Below are 19,324 nucleotides of genomic sequence, written 5' to 3'. Positions count from 1 at the left end.
AGATAAACAGTGCAAAGTACAGAGAGATCCTTGATGAAAACCTGCTCCAGAGCGCTCAGGACCTCAGACTAGGGCGAAGGTTCACCTTCCAACAGGACAACGACCCTAAACACAAAGCCAAGACAACGTAGGAATGGCTTCTGAACAAGTCTCTGAATGTCCTTGAGCCAGAGCCCGGATTGAACCCAATCTGACATTTCTGGAGACCTGAAAATAGCTGTGCAGCAACGCTCCCCATCTAAACTGACAGAGGTTGAGAGGATCTCCGGAGAAGAATGGGAGAAACTCCCCAAATACAGGTGTGCCAAGCTTGTAGCGCCATACCCAAGACTCAAGGCTGTAATCGCTGCCAAAGGTGTTTCACCAAAGCACTGAGTAAAGGGTCTGAATACTTATGTAAATGGGATATTTCAGTTTTTAATTTATAATAAATTTGCAAACATTTCTAAAAAAACAGTTTTTGCTTTGTCATAATGGGGTATTGTGTGTAGATTGATTAGGAAAAAAACCAATTTAATCAATTTTATAATAAGGCTGTAATGTAACAAAATGTAGAAAAAGTCAAGGGGTCTGAATACTTTCCGAAGTAAAGAATATAAACGCAACATGCAACAATTTCAATGATTTTACTGAATTACAGTTCATATAAGGAAATCAGTCAATTGAAGTAAATTCATTAGGATCTAATCTATGGATTTTATGACTGGGCAGGTGGCGCAGTCATGGGTGGGCCTGGGAGCGGATAAGCCGGCCAATAAGAATGAGTTTTTCCCCAAAAAAGGGCTATATTACAGACAGAAATACTCCTCGATTTCATCAGCTGTCTGGGTGGCTGGTGTCAGTCGATCCCGCAGGTGAAGAAGGCCCTAGGCTGGCGTGGTTAGGCGGCTTATGGTAGAGAAATTACCATTAAATTATCTGGCAACAGCTCTGATGGACATTCCTACAGTCAGCATGCCAATTGCACGCTCCCTCAAAACTTGAGACATCTCTGGCATTGTCTTGTGTGACAAAACTGCACATTTCAGAGTGGCCTTTTATTGTCCCCAGCACAAGGTGCACCTTTGTAATGAACATGCTGTTTAATCAGCTTCTTGATATGCCACACCTGTCAGGTGGATGGATTATCTTGGCAAGGAGTGATGCTCTCTAACAGGGATGTAAACGAATTTGTGCACAAAATTGGAGAAATAAGCTTTTTGTGCTTATGGAAAATGTCTGTGATCTTTTATTACAGTTCATGAAACATGGGACCAAAACTTTACATGTTGCGTTTATATTTTTGTTCAGTATATTTGAACGACTTCTGAGACAAAAGTCAAAGAGGCAGGCCACTCACTGCTCCATCCTGCTACTTGGATAAAGCTATGCTGGAGACACTGCAGCACATAGCTCACATTCCTCAAACGAGTAAGGCTGGAAAGACAAGGCTCTCCTCCAGAGTGGGCACAGAAAGGATCTAAGTTTTACAGCCTCGCTGTGGATAGTAAAAAACAGTGAATTCTTGGAACCGGTGCAGCGCACTGCTTGTGGAGTGTCAGGGAGTTTATGGATTGTCGGGGTCTACGAAAGCTGCTATACACCTGGAAACTACCTCTTTATCACTGGTACCACAAAGAGTTTATAGCCTAGCTAAATTTCCCTCACATTTTCAACTGTGGTTTTGTCTGCTTTTGTTAGGTAATTAAATGCCAGTATGTAAGGGCATTTAGGATCCTAACTCAGTGAGTTAGGGTCTCGTGGTATGGGATAGACTGGATGGGGCAGGCAGTTCAAAATGATGTGACATAGCAAGCTTGGCTAGCTCTGGCTAGTTACAGTCTAGGAACCATTTACCAAGGTTTAAGTTTCAGTTTTAGACCTAAGTAGAGGCCTCAGATGAAACTGTAGGCTATAATAATGTGGGCACAATGTGGACAATATCTGTACGAGTTCTTTATGGTCGAGCCTGGCCAACATCTCCAATAGAACAGGTTTATTTCATCTCAAACCTTTGTGTCTTGACTCCAAACTGACAGAACTCAAATCTAACATCCCCATCCTGTCCTTTTCCTGAGATGTCTCTTTGTTCTGCAGAGTAGTTCTTTAGTGAGGATGGTCAACGTTCTCATTTCAGCACTCCATGGAAAAAACAACACCTTTTCACATTGACAAAGTGCACACAAAGTGCAAGCAGGAGGCCTTTCTTTCTTTAGTGCTGAGTGCCTTCTGCTGAGTGTGTGTGTTCAGGTCCAGTGTGTAAAACTAGAGAGGTGGGGAGGTGGCGGGGAGGGGGGCATCCTGATCATCCTGTAATCCCCCATAATCCCCTGCTGCTCCGGGACAAGGCCTAGCTGTGTGTGTAGTGAGGCTGATGTGCTGTTTACACGTTCTCCACTCTCCTACTCCAGCTGCTTCAAATAGAATAGACACAGAGAGACAAACAAGGCTGAGAAAGGATAGGATGGCTCATCAATGGCTGCTTAAAAGCAATTTACTCCCCTCCTCTGTTCCTCGTTCTGTTTAAACTACATGCTGTTGGGAGGGCGATGGCACAGTGCCAATCTGAATTCGTTTTCATCTCGACTGTAAATGTATCTCATGTACAACTCTCTCTGAGCTAGTGGCTTATGACATGGCATTATGAGACAAAAAGGACAAGACTGGTTTGTCTATTGCCCTGTGTGGCTGAATCTCTGTGCCGTTTGCTGAATAGGTTTATCTCTGACCCTGACATGGTTCCTTCTGACTAAAATGTATATGACTAATACATTTACGAATACTCGCAGCATCATCCACATTAGAGATTTGGTATATGCCATGACATTGTATTTATGGAGTTACTAAGAGAAAGGTGGTGTGCCATAGAAGTCCTTTTTCATTTTAGTCATGTCACGCCCTGGCCTTAGTATTCTTTGTTTTCTTTATTATTTTAGTTAGGTCAGGGTGTGACATGGGGAATGTTTGTGTTTTGTTGGTTTTGGGTGTTTCTATGGTAAAGGGGTTGTTGGTGTAGTATATGGGTTTGTGTTGAGTACATGTGTCTAGCGTTGTCTATGTATGTTTAGTTGTCTAGGAGAGTCTATGGTTACCTGAATGAGTTCCCAATTAGAGACAGCTGATTTCGGTTGTCTCTGATTGGGAGCCTTATTTAGGGTAGCCATGGGCTTTCATTTGTTGTGAGTAGTTGTCTATGTCAGAACGTTTGTAGCCTGTGTATGTGCACGACGTTTATTAGCTTCACGATCGGTTGTTGTTTTGTTAGTTTGTATTAAGTGTTTCGTGTGTATTCTTCGTCGTCTTTCAAATAAAAGAAGATGGCTTATTTTCCAAATGCTGCGTTTTGGTCCGTCAATCCTCCACACGATCGTGACAAGTCAGTTGTAATTTTCCACATCCTAGTCCTCTGGAGTGTAGGTGCATCATAGGGGTTCACTATTAGACTGTGAGAGGAAATTCTTCATAATAGAATAACCAGCTTCATCCAGAGTAGATTACAGGAAGTGGGTGTGATATAGCATAAAAGCTCAGGAAGAGTTGTTTCATGTCTTCCAGAGAATCTACAGTACCCCACTGATCAGAGAATGTTCCTACCGATTTTCCTCACAATTTTCCTGTCGTCCAGTGTTCCTGTTTGCAAACTGGGGTTACCCAGATTCTGTTCAAAAGACCCCCACGAAGACCAGATTCATGGTATGTCTGTATATCCACTCTACTCCACTCAACCCGGGAGGGGTTTGCCTGCTAAAGCATTACTAAGACAACTGAGGATTTCTAGGTCAGGCTAATAATTGGAAAAACTGACTACGGTTGTGGATTTAGTTTTTCTTCTTCAGACCACATTTTGTTTCAATAAAATATTTTTCCACCGAGTAGTATTTCACATTTCTGTCAAGGTAATGAAATCTGAAGTCTTGAAATGCAAGTGAGGCTACTTTAGCAGTGACATGGTGGGTAAGGTGGATTGGCCCTGCATCTCAGCCCGCAGAAAGCCCAGTGTCGCTGCAACACTCTGGGGACACATCATCCCTATGGTGGCTACCAAGTTCAACATGGTGCAACAGACTGGAGGAGAAGAGTTCAGGTCGGGAGCAGACCAGACCTGACGACCGCACGGAGCTGTCACACTTCCCAGTGCAAGAGACGACAGAGACGAAAATGGATAACCCAGATATCTCACTTAAAGACTCATTGTTATACATGTGGTTCCATCTGACAGCAGGAGAGAGAGACATACTGTCCACACAGCGAGCCACCTGCTGTACATACCTCAATGTTCATTTCCAGAAAGAATGGAGTGTGCCTGAAATGTCCTCGACTCAATGTACCTTTTTTAACACGAGAACAAGGCATTGATGGATGGGCACTTTGCAGCTCAATGATCGCACAGTACAGTATATAGTCACATGGAGGTATGCTGTCTAGTTCCGAACCTTGACAGATTGAATTCCTAGAGCCAAATAAGGTCTATCTGAGGTCTGTGAGTTCATGATAGGAATGATTTGCTATTTCTGTCCATTGTTCGGTTCATCAATTATTCATCATAGAATAATCTTGTTGAAGATACAGTTCTATTCCAAATACAAGGCAATGCAGCAAGTTCTGGCAACTCAAGATTATATTACATAGGCCATGTGAAGTAGCCTGATTGATAAAAAAGGTGCAGAAATCCCTTAAACACTCAGAGAACACATAAACCCCTTTCACAGTCTCACATCATCACATCTCCCAGATCGTCTCCCACCTCATCAAAAGTCTTTACACATTAAATATTTCATCAAGTTCCCAGAATAATTGTTATCACGCAAATATTCTCAACTCTGTCACAACTAGTCAAAACCCCCCACCCCCTCAAGAGAAATGTCAATTAAGTCTGATTAAGTTGGAGCATAGAGCCTCTTTCAAGATGATTGACATCTCTGAGCTGTATTGATATGTCAATGTCAGCGATACAAAAAGATGGTGCACAATAATTGTTTAGCCTTGGAGAGGTGGTAAAGAGAGACTTGACACTTGTATGTGCAGTGATTTCATTCAACACCAGCTAGGGACCCTCAAGGCACCACATTCAGTATATGGCACTAATGAGCCAAACCACAACCTTTCTGAGTCCATGGTTCTAATGGGAAGAAGTAGTCCCCTGAGGGAAGGATCAGGGTCCATATCATAGGAACACTGGCTACTGATGAGTGGGAGAACGCAACACCTTGACACAGCTCAGCACTGCCATATAATTGCATGTTGTTCTGGCCTTTGTGCCTCCAATGGAAAATAGGAGATTTAAGTCCTGGATTCTTAGCGGATGGTTTTCTTTGGGTAGCTTTCCCCATTTCTGGTGGAAAAAAAGTTCACAGCAACATTTATGTCTTTCCCTTCTCCTTCTAACAGATAGTCGGCCTCAATTCCACTTAAAACCCCATCTCCATAGACCCGGCAGCTGTTTCAATGAGAATAATATACATATAGCTGTTTAACATCATTCTACACTTCATTTACCTCTCAGCAACCCCCAGAACCCCATTCCTGCTTCAAGATTCTATATATTCCATTAGTCTAAGTCAGTAGTCCATCACAATCAGGGATAGAGACTAAATATACATAGGCATCTATACTCATCAACTCTTTCAAATCTGATAAGTCTACAGCTGAAATGTTTAATAGGAGCGAGGAAAAAGACAGAGGGAATGATTATTAGAAAGTAAAGGCCAGATGAGAGAGATCTTATACTGTTTAATTTATGAGGTTGCGCATTAGCGCTTTGGGAGAATGGAGCAGCAGCACTCCTTTATGAATAAATAAAAGGTGCACTTACTGAAATAAAAGCCTCTCTCTCCACACACAAACTGCAGCGTGTCCACCAGCTCCGCCCCACACAGGGTCTCGGGCCCCGCCCCTGTTGCCGCCGAAGTCAGGGTTAGGATGCACAGCAGCAGTGAGAGGGTGTGGGTACAGGAGACACAGCACATCGCACTCTGCGTTCAATGGGGAGAAGGGCACAGTTAGTAGGGCATGGCAGGCAGAGAATGTCGTCAGTCTCACCTTCCATATCCTATTTCACCAGTGTCAGTTTAACTTGATGGCAGTGATTTCATATGCCTTCACCAGCCTATTTCAACACCATCGTCATTTTGATTACTATACATTTGCGAAATATATAGCTAGGTTTTCTAATAGGTTCACAATAAGTGAAGGAACAGGTGTCCATGGAACCGTGACGTCCAAAACAATCGCACAATCATAATACAAAGAGCCTACAATAATACCAGTCTATGAGTTTTGGTCAGGATTTACGCACGACTTACGTACGTATGGCCCTTGAAGTGTATTAACCCTTACAGGCATATTAGGATGTATGGAGCGGTGACTGCACGAGCCGCTTCCTGAGGAGAGAGTGCTTTCCCGGTTCGAAGATCATACACATCATTATCTTGTCGGTAGGCTATTTCACTGATAATATTCCTGCAGCCATCAGACAGTGATGTTTCACAACCCGATAATTAAACTTTTGGGGTGTCCTAATAAAGAACAGTTGCATAGGAATTAGTCACAGAGAGTGAAAGGTATGCATAAAACGAATGCAGAAATCAATCAATGCGATAAGATATCTTTAAAATCGATTGTTCCCAAACAGTGGTTTATCTTCTTTAAGTAGGCTTAGTTTTAAGATAATGCAATGATGCCCTTGGTTTCTCTCATTCTCAGCTCCAAAAACGATCGCTCAGGACAGGAGCCACAGAGCCAAGGATCTTGCCTATCCAAACATGAGATGGAAAACGGTTCACGCGCCAAACCCAGCAGATGAAGCATAACGGGACAAATTTACATAATAAAGAGAATATACACAGGATTCGTATACATCACAACCGCTACCACATAGTTATCCTGCCCAAAGGGCGCCTTCTTAAACGCCTTAAGCCCTTCCTTATTGTTTGTTTTCATACAATCCAATGTGGTATCCAAATGCGGAGTCAGCAGAAATTACTTTGAAAGTTCAGTAACGTATGCAGCAACATTAGTGGTTTATATTCATGGAAACGGCACCGGTCAGCGCGCACTGCGCAAACGTGTCGAAACTCATGTTGGAAACGCATTGAAACATCCACACGAGTGTGTTAACTCATGCACGCAGACATGCCAACATAACCTTATTTTCGTAAAGTCAATTAAAGTAAATGTTATAGCTAGGCTACAAAGAATGTCTATGTGAAAACAGTCAAACGTGCACTCACAGAAAATGCATGCACATCTACCTGCTGACATGTTCTGATAGACATTTTGAAATAGTCTATAATAAAACCGATTTGTACCTTAAATCCCTGAACTAAAATCACCTGCTATAATCAAACATGGGTCTTTATTAATTTGTGTTTTGATACTGCAAATAAATCAGTTTGGTTCTTGCAACAAAAAAAACAAAAAAAAGAGTAAGTAAGGTGACAATCTGATGTCAAAGGAAATGATTTAAAGTTACCTTGAAGACATCACATAAATGCCACTGAAAGAAATGACCGCTAGACATCCCCACGGGTCTCCGCACGACAAAGCCCAGCAAAAATGAACTTGTTTGAAGTCATTAAAAACAGTGAGAAAGAAGATAAGATGCAGGCAATGTCACATCTCAATATTCCGACTTTGTTCCATTGCGCAGGATCGTTTTGGAGAAGTGAGATTTAGCGAACAGGAGACGGATTTAGAGAGAAAATCCCTCACATGTATCTACATTACACAGACATTTTCAACAGGAAACAGCTGGGGCAGCATTTGCCTTCTCCTCATCCTAAGTTATTCATTAAGGATTTTGGGCACATATTCAAATAACGTCATCATTGATACTTTTCTTAGAATGGGATTGAATTTTGATCTCTTTAAGGCTTGGTTAATAGTTCAAGATAGAACAAGACCCATACCAACCGCTCTTCTCAAAGCGTGTTATGTGTAGAAATCTCATGGATGAGTTGTTACAGGCGTTGGAAAATATAATTATTGTCCATGAAGCGCTCGTGCGTAATTTATGTGGCACATGTAGGCTATGTGTCTTCATATTCATCATCTATTACATACATATCTATCTCCAACTTTTGATTTAGTGGGCTTATTCATCATCTATTACATACATATCTATCTCCAACTTTTGATTTAGTGGGCTGGTTCATCATCATGATTTAAATATTTTCATAAACTACAATATTTGAGTGCTTATGTACAGTGCACACACAGTCAACAGTTTTAATGGATAGCCTGCACATTGATCTCTTTTTTCATACAATCATATACGTTTATATTCATATATGTGAATATCATCCCTGTCCTCAGGTCATCAGAATTAAAATCCTTCATCTAACCACATGATTATTCATGTAGTTTTATACATGTAGTTTTAAATGTCCTCTTGTCAGGTCTATCTGTGCACACCATGGCAATAAATCATATTTTACAATGCAAATATTATGACCACCTCAGTGTTTGTCACTGAACAATGTATTGCCACTTGACAGCCCAAATGTGGGCTTTTTCCCAATCTGTGAATCTGCACCTTGATGTCCCTTTGAATTGACATGTGTCCCAGTATCTGTTGACAACACTCTTTCCATGGAAAATATGTATGCCCTTGAATAGGACAATCCTCTTTTTCCCAATAAAGGACAGTGTTTTGAAAGACCACTACCTAATTGTCCCAGGGCTTAAAGAGGGTTGATTTCGCCAGCACTGATCCAATCACTAAACAGGAGATCAGTGCTGACCCAATCATAAAGCAGTACATCAGCAGCACAGCTCCAGTTAGCTCAGACAGTGTCAGCGCATCACATAAACAAGGACGTATCTAGAGAGGGCAGTGCGTAGACACAAACAGGAAAACATGACACCTTATAATGCCACCAAAGTGGGTCACAACATGCAAGCATATTCAAAGACGTCACAGGGTGTATGAGGACATTCAATTCACCTATTTAAACCTAATATGGGCAGATAGTGCCTGCATTCATATACCGTTTTCACTCATTGCAATATGTTATGCATAACACTATTACCAGTGTTAAGTGGATGAGCACAGCAGGGAATATAAAAGGTTTCAAGATGCCTTGATAACTATGATCAAGCCCAACATCCTATCCACCCCAAAGCCTACTGCCTCCAAAGGTCCTCCCTGCCCCTGGCTTAGCCACAGCTCCAGCAGATTGGGTGTATTGTCATAACCATTAAGTCATTGTCTCTCTCTTCAGTTCAGAACATTGGGGCATTATCATCCAAAATGCTGAATGGCACAAAACAGGAGCACAATGCACCATACACATTTTCACTCCCTGCTGTGTCTTGTGTCATGGTAACGAGTAACCATATAATAGTAAACAATGATGCACCCCTGATTAAAGACAAAGCTGCTTGAGCTGACTTTGTCAAATCAGGGAAATCAAAATAAAATTCCTCTGGTTCCAAGAAACTTACAGAAACCTTGCTATCAATCCGTGTTTTCTGATGAAAAGCTCATCTAATTTGGCAACCATCTTCTCAGGTGATTATAAGTCCCACTACCATGAATTATGACAAATATGACTGTTATCATTACTACTGGGGTATGGCTATAATGATGGCCTGTTCTTGTCTGATTATCCCCCAATGCAGTAGTAGACTGACCTTTCTTTCCTTCTCCTGCCCACTCCAATATGCAGCATTCAGGGTTGTACCTCTGCCAGCTCTCTCTCTCTCTCGCTCTCTCTCTCTCTCTCTCCCTCTCTCTCCTCTCTCTCTCTCTCTCCCTCTCTTGCCCTGTCTCTCTCTCTCTCCCTCGCTCTCCTCTCTCTCTCTCTCTCTCTCTCTCTCTCTCTCTCGCTCTCTCTCTCTAACTTTCTCTGTCTCTCTCTCTCTGTCTCTTCCGCCCCCTTGAACTCATTGACCAGGAAAAGGCTTGTTTTCACTCACAGGGATTCTGGACAGGGAAGACGTGCTGACAGCGTCCTCTGTCTGGACTGACCTGCCAAACAGCCAGGCCAGAGGTAAAGACAATGGTCTAGCATACAGATGAGTATATGAGAAAGATAAGCATTTTAAGTTCACATGAGGACACACAGGGGGCTGAGGGAGCAGTTAGACTCTGTGCTCTCAACCCTGTTTCAATCTTTTCCTTCATAGCATTGATCTTAATTGGGGTGAACTATTCCCTCTTGATTAGTTTGAGATGGCTCTTGTGAGTTAGGCTGTTCTTTTCTGATCAGTGATTTCAACCCAAAAATCTTCATATGAACTAAGCAAACTAAGCTATTCATTGTGTGAGAGAGGGGGTAAGTTCGTTTTTCCCCCCAGTATTTAATCTACTCAGTGATGTGGAGTGGGTTTCATTGAAAAAGAGGGGTGTGGTGCTGATGTGTGTGCATGGGATATCAAAATGATATTTCGGTGCCATACCATGTCTGTTCATATGGAAGAAATAAAGGTGCGTCATGGAGCAGCAGAGCGAGAGGGGTGCTTGTTTTGATACTTGCCGTTGCCGCAGCAACATGTAGGGGTCACAAATGTTTCGGTGAAGTGGGCAGGAAATTCCATGGCGCCTGTTGATGATCAAATCCCAATTTAAATACTGTTCTATGATAGTTTAACTATCTGTGTCAGATTGATGAACATGCTGGATTCCAGTAAGAGAACGTTTGCAGAAATAGCCTAGTGTGCTCAGAAGTAGGGTTGCCAAATTCCACGAACTTTCAATAAATTCCCTGGTTTTCTGAAAATTCTGGTCGGAGGATTCCTGGAGTCAGGAGGGAATAAGCAGGAAGTCCGTAATCCTCGAACCAGGATTTCTGAAAAACCAAGGAATTTATTGAAAGTTCCTGGAATTATAAAACCCTACTCAGAAGACATTCAGAAATGTTGTTAACAAAGCAAATATTACCCAGCTACCAGGGTATCAGGTCAATATCTATGGAAATTGTGATACAGGAGAAAGCTATTCCTCAACTTGCAGGATTGCAGTTCTATTATTAAGAGCCATGTATTTATTATCAATGGTTAATAATGCTGTCATTATTTAATCATTGTCAAAATTCCCAAACTCTCTCTTTTACGGCACATAGGAAAGTTCCTCTGAGACTATTCATCCTATCCATGTCAACTTGCTTACAGACACAGGATTCTGTCAAAACAGTGAACACTATGCAAATCATGGGTGATGCAATCATACCAATACAATTCAAGTATGCACAAGTTGCCAGTAGTTCAACGAGTGCTCTTGATGTAGGAAAAACCCTGAGAAACATAACTTTTTAATTACCGTATGCTGTCTATGCCCCACCACACTACACTCTCAGAGGACCCCCTCTAAGTAAGAAACCTGTTAATTCTGTAAGTATCCCTATAGAGAAGTACTCCCTCCTGCAGAAAGCCCTGTCAGCAGAGTGAATGTGTGTTTGTTAAACATGTATGGGAAGCTCTCAATCAAATGTATTTATAAAGCCCTTTTAACATCAACCGATGTCACAAAGTGCTATACAGAAAACCAGCCTAAAACCCCAAACAGCAAGCAATGCAGATGTAGAAGCACAGTAGCTAGGAAAAACTCCCTAGAAAGGCAGGAACCTAGGAAGAAACCTAGAGAGGAACCAGGCTCTGAGGGGTGGCCAGTCCTCTTCTTGCTGTGCCGGGTTGAGAAAATAAAAGTACATGGCCAAGACGTTCAAACGTTCATAGATGACCAGCAGGGTCAAATAATAATAATAATCACAGTGGTTGTAGAGGATGCAACAGGTCAGTACCTCAGGAGTAAATGCCAGTTGGCTTTTCATAGCCGAGCATTCAGAGTTAGAGACAGCAGGTGCGGTAGAGAGAGAGAGTCGAAAACAGCAGTTCCGGGACAAGGTAGCACGTCCGGTGAACAGGTCAGGGTTCTGTAGCCGCAGGCAGAACAGTTGAAACTGGAGCAGCAGCACGACCAGGTGGACTGGGGACAGCAAGGAGTCATCAGGCCAGGTAGTCCTGAGGCATGGTCCCAGGGCTCAGGTCCTCTGGGAGGGGGAAGAGGGAGTGAGAGAGAATTAGCATACTTAAATTCACACAGGACACCGGATAAGACAGGAGAAATACTCCAGACATAACAGACTGACCCTAGCCCCCCAAGACATAAACTATAAATACTGGAGGCTGAGACAAGAGGGGTCGGGAGACACTGTGGCCCCGCCCCGCCCGACAATACCCCCGGACAGGGCCAACCAGGCAGGATATAACCCCACCCACTTTGCCAAAGTACAGCCCCCACACCACAAGAGGGATATCTTCAAACCACCAACTTACTACCCTGAGACAAGGCTGAGTATAGCCCACGAAGATCTCCCCCACGGCACGAACCCGAGGGGGGCGCCAAACCCGTACAGGAAGATCACTTCAGTGACTCAACCCACTCAAGTGACGCACCCTTCCTAGGGAAGAGATGGAACAGCACCAGTAAGCCAGTGACTCAGTCCCCATAATAGGGTTAGAGGCAGAGAATCCTGGTGGAGAGAGGGGAACCTGCCAGGCAGAGACAGCAAGAGCGGTTCGTTGCTCCAATGTCTTTCCGTTCACCTTTACACCCCTGGGCCAGACTACACTCAGTCATAGGACCTACTGAAGAGATGAGTCTTCAATAAAGACTTAAAGGTTGAGACCGAGTCTGCGTCTCTCACATGGATAGGCAGACCATTCCATAAAAATTGAGCTCTATAGGAGAAAGCCCAGCCTCCAGCTGTTTGCTTAGAAATTCTAGGGACAATAAGGAGGCCTGCGTCTTGTGACCATAGTGTACGTGTAGGTATGTACGGCAGGGCCAAATCTGAGAGATAGGTAGGAGCAAGCCCATGTAATGCTTTGTAGATTAGCAGTAAAACCTTGAAATCAGCCCTAGCCTATACAGGAAGTCAGTGTAAAGACACTAGCATTGGAGTAATATCAAATTTTTTGGTTCTAGTCAAGATTCTAGCAGCCATGTTTAGCACTAACTGAAGTTTATTTAGTGCTTTATCCGGGTAGCCGGAAAGTAGAGCATTGCAGAAGTCTAATCTAGAAGTGACAAAAGCATGGATTAACTTTTCTGCATCATTTTTGGACAGAACATTTCTGATTTTTGCAATGTTACGAAGATGGAATAAAGCTGTCCTTGAAAAAGTCTTGATATGTTCATCAAAAGAAAGATCAGGGTCCAGAGTAACGCCAAGGTCCTTCACAGTTTTATTTGAGACGACTGTACAACCATCAAGATTAATTGTCAGATCCAACAGAATATCTCTTTGTTTCTTGGGACCTAGAACTAGCATCTCTGTTTTGTCCGAGTTTAAAAGTAAAACATTTGCCGCCATCCACTTCCTTATGTCTGAAACACAGGCTTCCAGGGAGGGCAATTTTGGGGCTTCAACATGTTTCATCGAATTGTACAGCTGTGTGTGGTCCACATAGCAGTGAAGGTTAACATTATGTTTCTGAATTACATCACCAAGAGGTAAAATATATAGTGAACTATAGTAGTCCTAAAACGGAACCTTGAGGAACACCAAAACATACAGTTGATTTGTCAGAGGACAAACCATCCACAGAAACAAACTGATATCTTTCCAACGGATAAGATCTAAACCAGGCCAGAACTTGTCCGTGTAGGCCAATTTGGGTTTCCAATCTCACCAAAAGAATGTAATGATCGATGGTGTCAAAAACAGCACTAAGGTCTAGGAGCACGAGGACAGATGCAGAGCCTTGGTCTGACGCCATTAAAAGGTAATTTACCCACTTCACGAGTGCAGTCTCAGGGCTATGATTGGGTCTAAAACCAGACTGAAGCGTTTTGTACACATTGTTTGTCTTCAGGAAGGCAGTGAGTTGCTGTGCAACAGCTTTTTCTAAAATTTTTGAGAGGAATGGGAGATTCAATATAGGCAGATAGTTTTTATATTTTCTGGGTCAAGGTTTGGCTTTTTCAAGAGAGGCTTTATTACTGCCACTTTTCGTAAGTTTGGTACACATCCGGTGGATAGGAAGCCGTTTATTATGTTCAACATAGGAGGGCCAAGCACAGGAAGCTCTGACAGAGCAGTTCACTCCTCACGATATGATAGAGTGGCTTGGGGGTAAGGGGGTAACCATCCACTGCTCACTCCCTGGCGGAGGTTAGGGTAGGGGAGGGGAGGGGAGTGGGTGCGGTACTCCTCTGCCAGCTGCCTGGCTCAGAGTATGTCCAGGGAAGAGGCTCTGCCAGGCCTCAATTATGGGGGAGTCATCCAGGACACACTGAAGCAATTACAGTCCCATATAAATCAATATGCTGCTGGTTTAAAAAGTGATCTGCTCCCAACACTCTCTGGATAGGGTCTGACTCAGGAGGTCAGCTTAGATTTTTTTGTTGAGTTGTTCATAAATCAAATCAAATCAAATGTATTTATAAAGCCCTTCTTACATCAGCTGATATCTCAAAGTGCTGTACAGAAACTCAGCCTAAAACCACAAACAGCAAGCAATGCAGGTGTAGAAGCATCATAACAATTTTGTTTGAAACTGGGCAGAGACTCTTCCTGTCTGTTGAACTAGGTTGAATTGGCATGGACTGGGCTTTCAGACTTGTTTACGATCAGATGGGAAGTACTAGGCATGGACTATGGCTTCAGTTTGCTCTTAGGTCAGGTTAGAGGGTTTCATTTCTGGCTGACATCAGGTTTAAGGGGCTCTTATTTCAGACAAGTCCATTCAAATCAAATGGTTGGAATCGTTTTAGAGTTCAGATTGAGGTCGTTGGACAGCATTTCGGTTTCCTTTGTTTTGTTTTTCATTGGTTCTGCTGCTTTCCTATGTAGTAATAGTTCACAACTAATCAGGCATGATCCAATGCAACACATGTACACTCACATTGTGGGTTGTCTCCAAAATACTATAGCATCTGAGGCATCATCAAAATTAAGTTATCAAATAATTTGTGTTGATGGCTTTATCCATTAACTCATCATCTCTGCAAACCATATTACAGTAACTAAGTCCTCCTTGCCTGGATCAACATAATTGGGGCTTGTTTTGAGACGCTGCACATTTATTAACCATTATACTGTACTCCCTCCTTGTGGTGTATTGAACACACTGCATTTGTGGCAATGAACTGTTAACCCTCCAGTTCAGGTGATGGAGGTATGCACCTTCAGCCTTGGGTTAATTTTGATTTCCAATAAAGAAGAAGAAAAACTAAGCACCTCATTGGCTGATATACCCGGAAGAGCAGAATAATAATGACGTCCGTTTTGGATCACAGTGAAGTCACATGAAGCGTATTACAATTCCCATCTCTCTTTTGCAGATTGTCAGTAAAATATTACTATTAAACAAAGTAATAGCGAGTTGACCGATAGTTTGCCAAAACCATAAAATCATGGACGAGGACGGTTTACCGATTGTGGGATCGGGAATAGATCTGACCAAGGTGAGTGTTTTCCGTAGCCGAAGATATCTTGGTGGCTACTGTAGCTAAATTAGCTTTAGCTTGTTTTGTAAACAAGCTGAATGACTCTTAGCCAAATAATGTAATCAAGTAAATGTATCTAATGAGTATGTGTAGTAAATGTTTTTGAACTCCCCATCTCTGTAAGTAAATAAACATTGCAGTTTTTCCATGATACTGAATGATATGGTCACAGGTCCCAGCCATACAACAGAGGAGAGTCGTTGCCTATCTCAACCAGTTCATTGTGCACACTGTTCGGTTCCTCAATCGTTTTTCGACAGTTTGCGAAGAGAAACTTGCATGCATATCTCTTCGGATACAGCAGATTGAAACTACCCTCAGCATTTTGGAAGCAAAGGTATGTGTTTTGTATACAGTACGATAGGACTTCACTCTCTTTGATGTTGTTATACTGTTATGTGCTTTGCTGCTCTGGGCATACCAATATGATAATGTCAGTACTGGTGATTTTGTTCTATGTAGCTATCCTCTATTCCTGGTTTGGAGGATGTCAGGGTGGCGGGTGTTGGTCAGCGGCCAGCTACGGAGGTCAACTGTCCAGCCGTGGTCCCAAGTCAACCAGAGACCCCTATAGCTTTGCCTGTGCCATTGCCACCTCCTGAGGTACCCCACCCCACCCCACCCCACCCCACCCCACACCACACTCACACACATACATTGCCTTAAAGTATTCCTACATCTTGACTTATTCCACATTTTGTGTTACAGCTTGAATTCCAAATGGATTAAATAAAAAAAATTCTCATGCACCTACACACTACTCCATAATGACAAAGTGAAAACATGTTTTTAGAAATGTTTGCTAATTTAATACAGAAATATCTAATTTACGTAAGTATTCTCACCCTTTTGCTATGACACTTCAAATTGAGCTCAGGTGCAGCCAATCCTTGAGATGTCAGTAACTTGATTGGAGTCCACCTGTGGCCAATTGAATTGTTTGGACATGATTTAGAAAGAAACACACCTGTCTATGTAAGGTCCAACATTTGACAGTGCATGTCAGAGCAGGAACTGTACCATGAAGTCCATAGAGCTCCAAGATATAATTGTGATGAGGCATATATCTGGGGAAGGGTTTGAAACTATTTCTAGAGTGTCAAAAGTTTTCAACAGTACAGTGGTTTCCATAACTGGGAAATTGAAAAAATATGGAACTACCAAGACTCTGCCTAGAGCTGGTCGTCCTACCTAACGGGCAAGAAGGACCTTGGCCAGGGAGGTCACAGGAACCAAATGACCACTCTGATAGAACTGCATAGTTCCTTGGTTGAGATGGGAGAACTTGTCAGAAGGACAACAGTCTCTACGGCACTTCACCAATCTGGCCAGACGGAAGCCACTCCTGAGAAAAAGGCACATGACAGCACACCTTGAGTTTGCAAAAAGGCACCTGAAAGACTGCGATCATAAGATAAAAGATTGTGATCTGAGACAAAAATGTAACACTTTGGCCTAAATGCAAAGCGCTATATCTGGAGAGAACCAGGCACAGCTCATCACCCGTCTAACACCATCCCTACTGTGAAGCATGGTGGATGACCTACAAAAGGCCTTAGACTGGGGCAATGATTTACGTTCCAACAGGTCAATGACCCTAAGCATACAGTCAAAGTACTTGAGTGGCCCAGCCAAAGACGAGACTTGAATACCATTACATCTGTGGAAAGACGTGAAGATTGCTGTTCACCGCCGTCCCCATCAAACTTGAGCTTGAGAAAATCTGCAAGGGAGACTGGGAGAAAATGGAACGGCATCAAACACCTGGAAATCATGTTTGATGTATTTCATACCATTCCACTGATTTCGCTCCAGCCGTTACCACAAGCCTGTCCTCCCCAGTTAAGGTGCCACCAACCTCCTGGGATTTCAACATATCCATTTTGATGGAACATTAACTTAAAGACTTGGTATATTTGTGCATGATGGAAATACTGAATTGCGGTATTGACTCTCTTGTAGGCCTCTCCAAACATACCAGACCCAAGAGCAGCAGATGCAGCAGGAGACAATAGGATGACTGTGGCCAAGGACCCACGCTATGCCAGATATCTCAAGATGGTGCAAGTGGTGGGTCTCTATACATTTTCACATTTCTACAGAATATGACATCTGTTCAATTAAATCAGTGATGTAGAAAACTATCCAAAAACAGGGTGTTCCAGTTATGGCGATAAAGAATAAAATGGTCCAGGAAGGTTTGGATCCAAACCTGCTTGAGTGAGTGTGCTTACATTACGTCTTTGAAATATCTGTATTCTCATACCTCGTAATCCAATACGTTTTGTTTTATACCCCACATCTGAATCTTTCTGATGACATAAAATGGTGGTCCTACATGTATTCGAAGTAACAATGGTGATTCCTCCATGTTTCTGTTTGCAGCACACCAGATGCACCTGTGCCTGATGCCGTCAAAAAGAACACACTAGATCAAGATGATGACAGCAACGATGGCAGTGACTCATCTTTCAGCGATTGATCTGCTGTTTTAGCCATGAAGCTGCCAATAGGGAACTTCCTTCCCTGTCATCTGTGCTCCAGGCCTTTTCCACTGTGCTGCTGCAGGGGCACAGAAGGACTAGATGCCAGTGTGTGCTTGACAGGCAGAACTGCAGTGCTACCAGACAAAGTCCCACTTCTGCGGATGATCTCCAGGGAGGCATGAGACTTACAAAAGCAGGCAGATTAAGTATCTGAAATGCATTGTAGATTGAGTGAATGTAAACGAGAAAGAGTTGATCATGTTTGTCTCCAGGTCAGCCACTGATCTTGTGGATGTTATATTTTTGTTTCCATTTCTTCTCCTGAAACATTTGATTGGACATGGTGTGTCTATGTAGTTTAGCAGTAAAACAGATGGAATGACAACCATGGAAAGTATCTACCAGATAATCGATTAGTAATTGATCATTCTTTCCTTTAGACTGCACCTGGGCAAACATGCCTCTGCCCCTTTTGTCAATATCATGTGAACAGTGTAATGCCTTTGAAAGAGATTGTGTGGCAGCAGGTAGCCTAGCGGTTGAGAGAGTTGAGCCAGTAACCGGAATGTTGCTGGTTGGAATCCCCGAGTCAACAATCTGTCTGCCCTTGAGCAAGGCACTTATTGCTACTGTAAGTCGCTCTGGATAAGAGTGTCTGCTAAAAGACAAAAATGTAATTGTGCTTTGTTTTATTTTGACAGTGATGTCTGCATGTTACACTTGTGAGAGGGGGATATGTTGTATCATTTCCATAATAATGTTTGTGACAACATTTGATGGGTACTGCTTTACACTCCAACTGCTGTATGAAGAATGTCATGCAGAAATGTTGACTGTTCTCTGGCCGATTCGTCATTTTTAATTTAGACATTAAGCTGCGAAATGTAACTGTTCCTGGAGTGAACAATGTGAAGAACAAATTAAGGAAATTGCACTTTTGGGTAAATCTATCATGGGAAAAAACACCACTAGTTGTGAGCAATGTGTCAATTGCAATGGTACTGTGTAGACTAAATTAACAGTAGTACCTAATGTGAATTCACCTCAATCTTCTAAAATGATGCAACTTAATCCCAGATCTAACCATGGCCCTTGGATCCCACTGTTGTGAAGGCATTATGCCTTGGCCTTTAAGTCAAGAGAGTTTTATACAAAATCCCTTTTATCCAAACAAATGCTCAGAGATCCAAATCATCTTCACATTGTTTGTAGTCGTCTCTGGACAGAACACTGCAGTGATGGGAGTTTTTCAATTGATTATGAAAGAGGGTAGATTGAGAGGTGTTAGACTGGAAAGCACTTTGTTCACAAGCGCAAGGCAAGCAGCATTAAGATCTGTGTGTTTATGCAGTTTAGCCTGAAAAATAAAGAACACATTTTGCCTAAAAATGTGGACATCATTTTA

General features: G+C 42.6%; 2 protein-coding genes across 6 annotated transcripts in view; one reads left to right on the top strand and one right to left on the bottom strand.

Annotated features, from left to right (window-relative positions):
- The window catches only part of LOC129865010 (insulin-like growth factor I), a 22,067-nt gene extending 12,348 nt beyond the window's left edge, over positions 1–9,719 (bottom strand). Inside the window, exons 1-2 of one of the 3 annotated variants that reach the window (XM_055937406.1) lie at positions 7,451–9,719; positions 5,792–5,951 (exon numbers count right to left, since the gene is read on the bottom strand). In XM_055937406.1, the coding sequence (XP_055793381.1) occupies positions 5,792–5,951; positions 7,451–7,498 (208 nt within the window). In that variant the 5' untranslated portion in view covers positions 7,499–9,719. The remainder of the gene's footprint in view (positions 1–5,791; positions 5,952–7,450) is intronic. The other 2 variants (XM_055937408.1, XM_055937407.1) reach the window with 2 other exon arrangements.
- washc3 (WASH complex subunit 3) overlaps positions 1–19,324 on the top strand; it is a 24,988-nt gene extending 5,664 nt beyond the window's left edge. For 2 of the 3 annotated variants that reach the window (XM_055937403.1, XM_055937404.1), the window contains exons 2-7: positions 15,269–15,391; positions 15,606–15,770; positions 15,896–16,036; positions 17,396–17,503; positions 17,589–17,653; positions 17,819–19,324. In XM_055937403.1, the coding sequence (XP_055793378.1) occupies positions 15,341–15,391; positions 15,606–15,770; positions 15,896–16,036; positions 17,396–17,503; positions 17,589–17,653; positions 17,819–17,915 (627 nt within the window). In that variant the 5' untranslated portion in view covers positions 15,269–15,340 and the 3' untranslated portion in view covers positions 17,916–19,324. Of the gene's footprint in view, positions 1–9,952; positions 9,972–15,268; positions 15,392–15,605; positions 15,771–15,895; positions 16,037–17,395; positions 17,504–17,588; positions 17,654–17,818 lie in introns of those variants that run through there. The other variant, XM_055937405.1, reaches the window with a different exon arrangement.

This window comes from Salvelinus fontinalis, chromosome 11 (genome assembly GCF_029448725.1).
Source record: "Salvelinus fontinalis isolate EN_2023a chromosome 11, ASM2944872v1, whole genome shotgun sequence".
Classification (NCBI taxonomy): domain Eukaryota; kingdom Metazoa; phylum Chordata; class Actinopteri; order Salmoniformes; family Salmonidae; genus Salvelinus; species Salvelinus fontinalis.
Note: the sequence above shows the minus strand (reverse complement) of the source record. Positions and strands in the feature narration are given on the sequence as shown.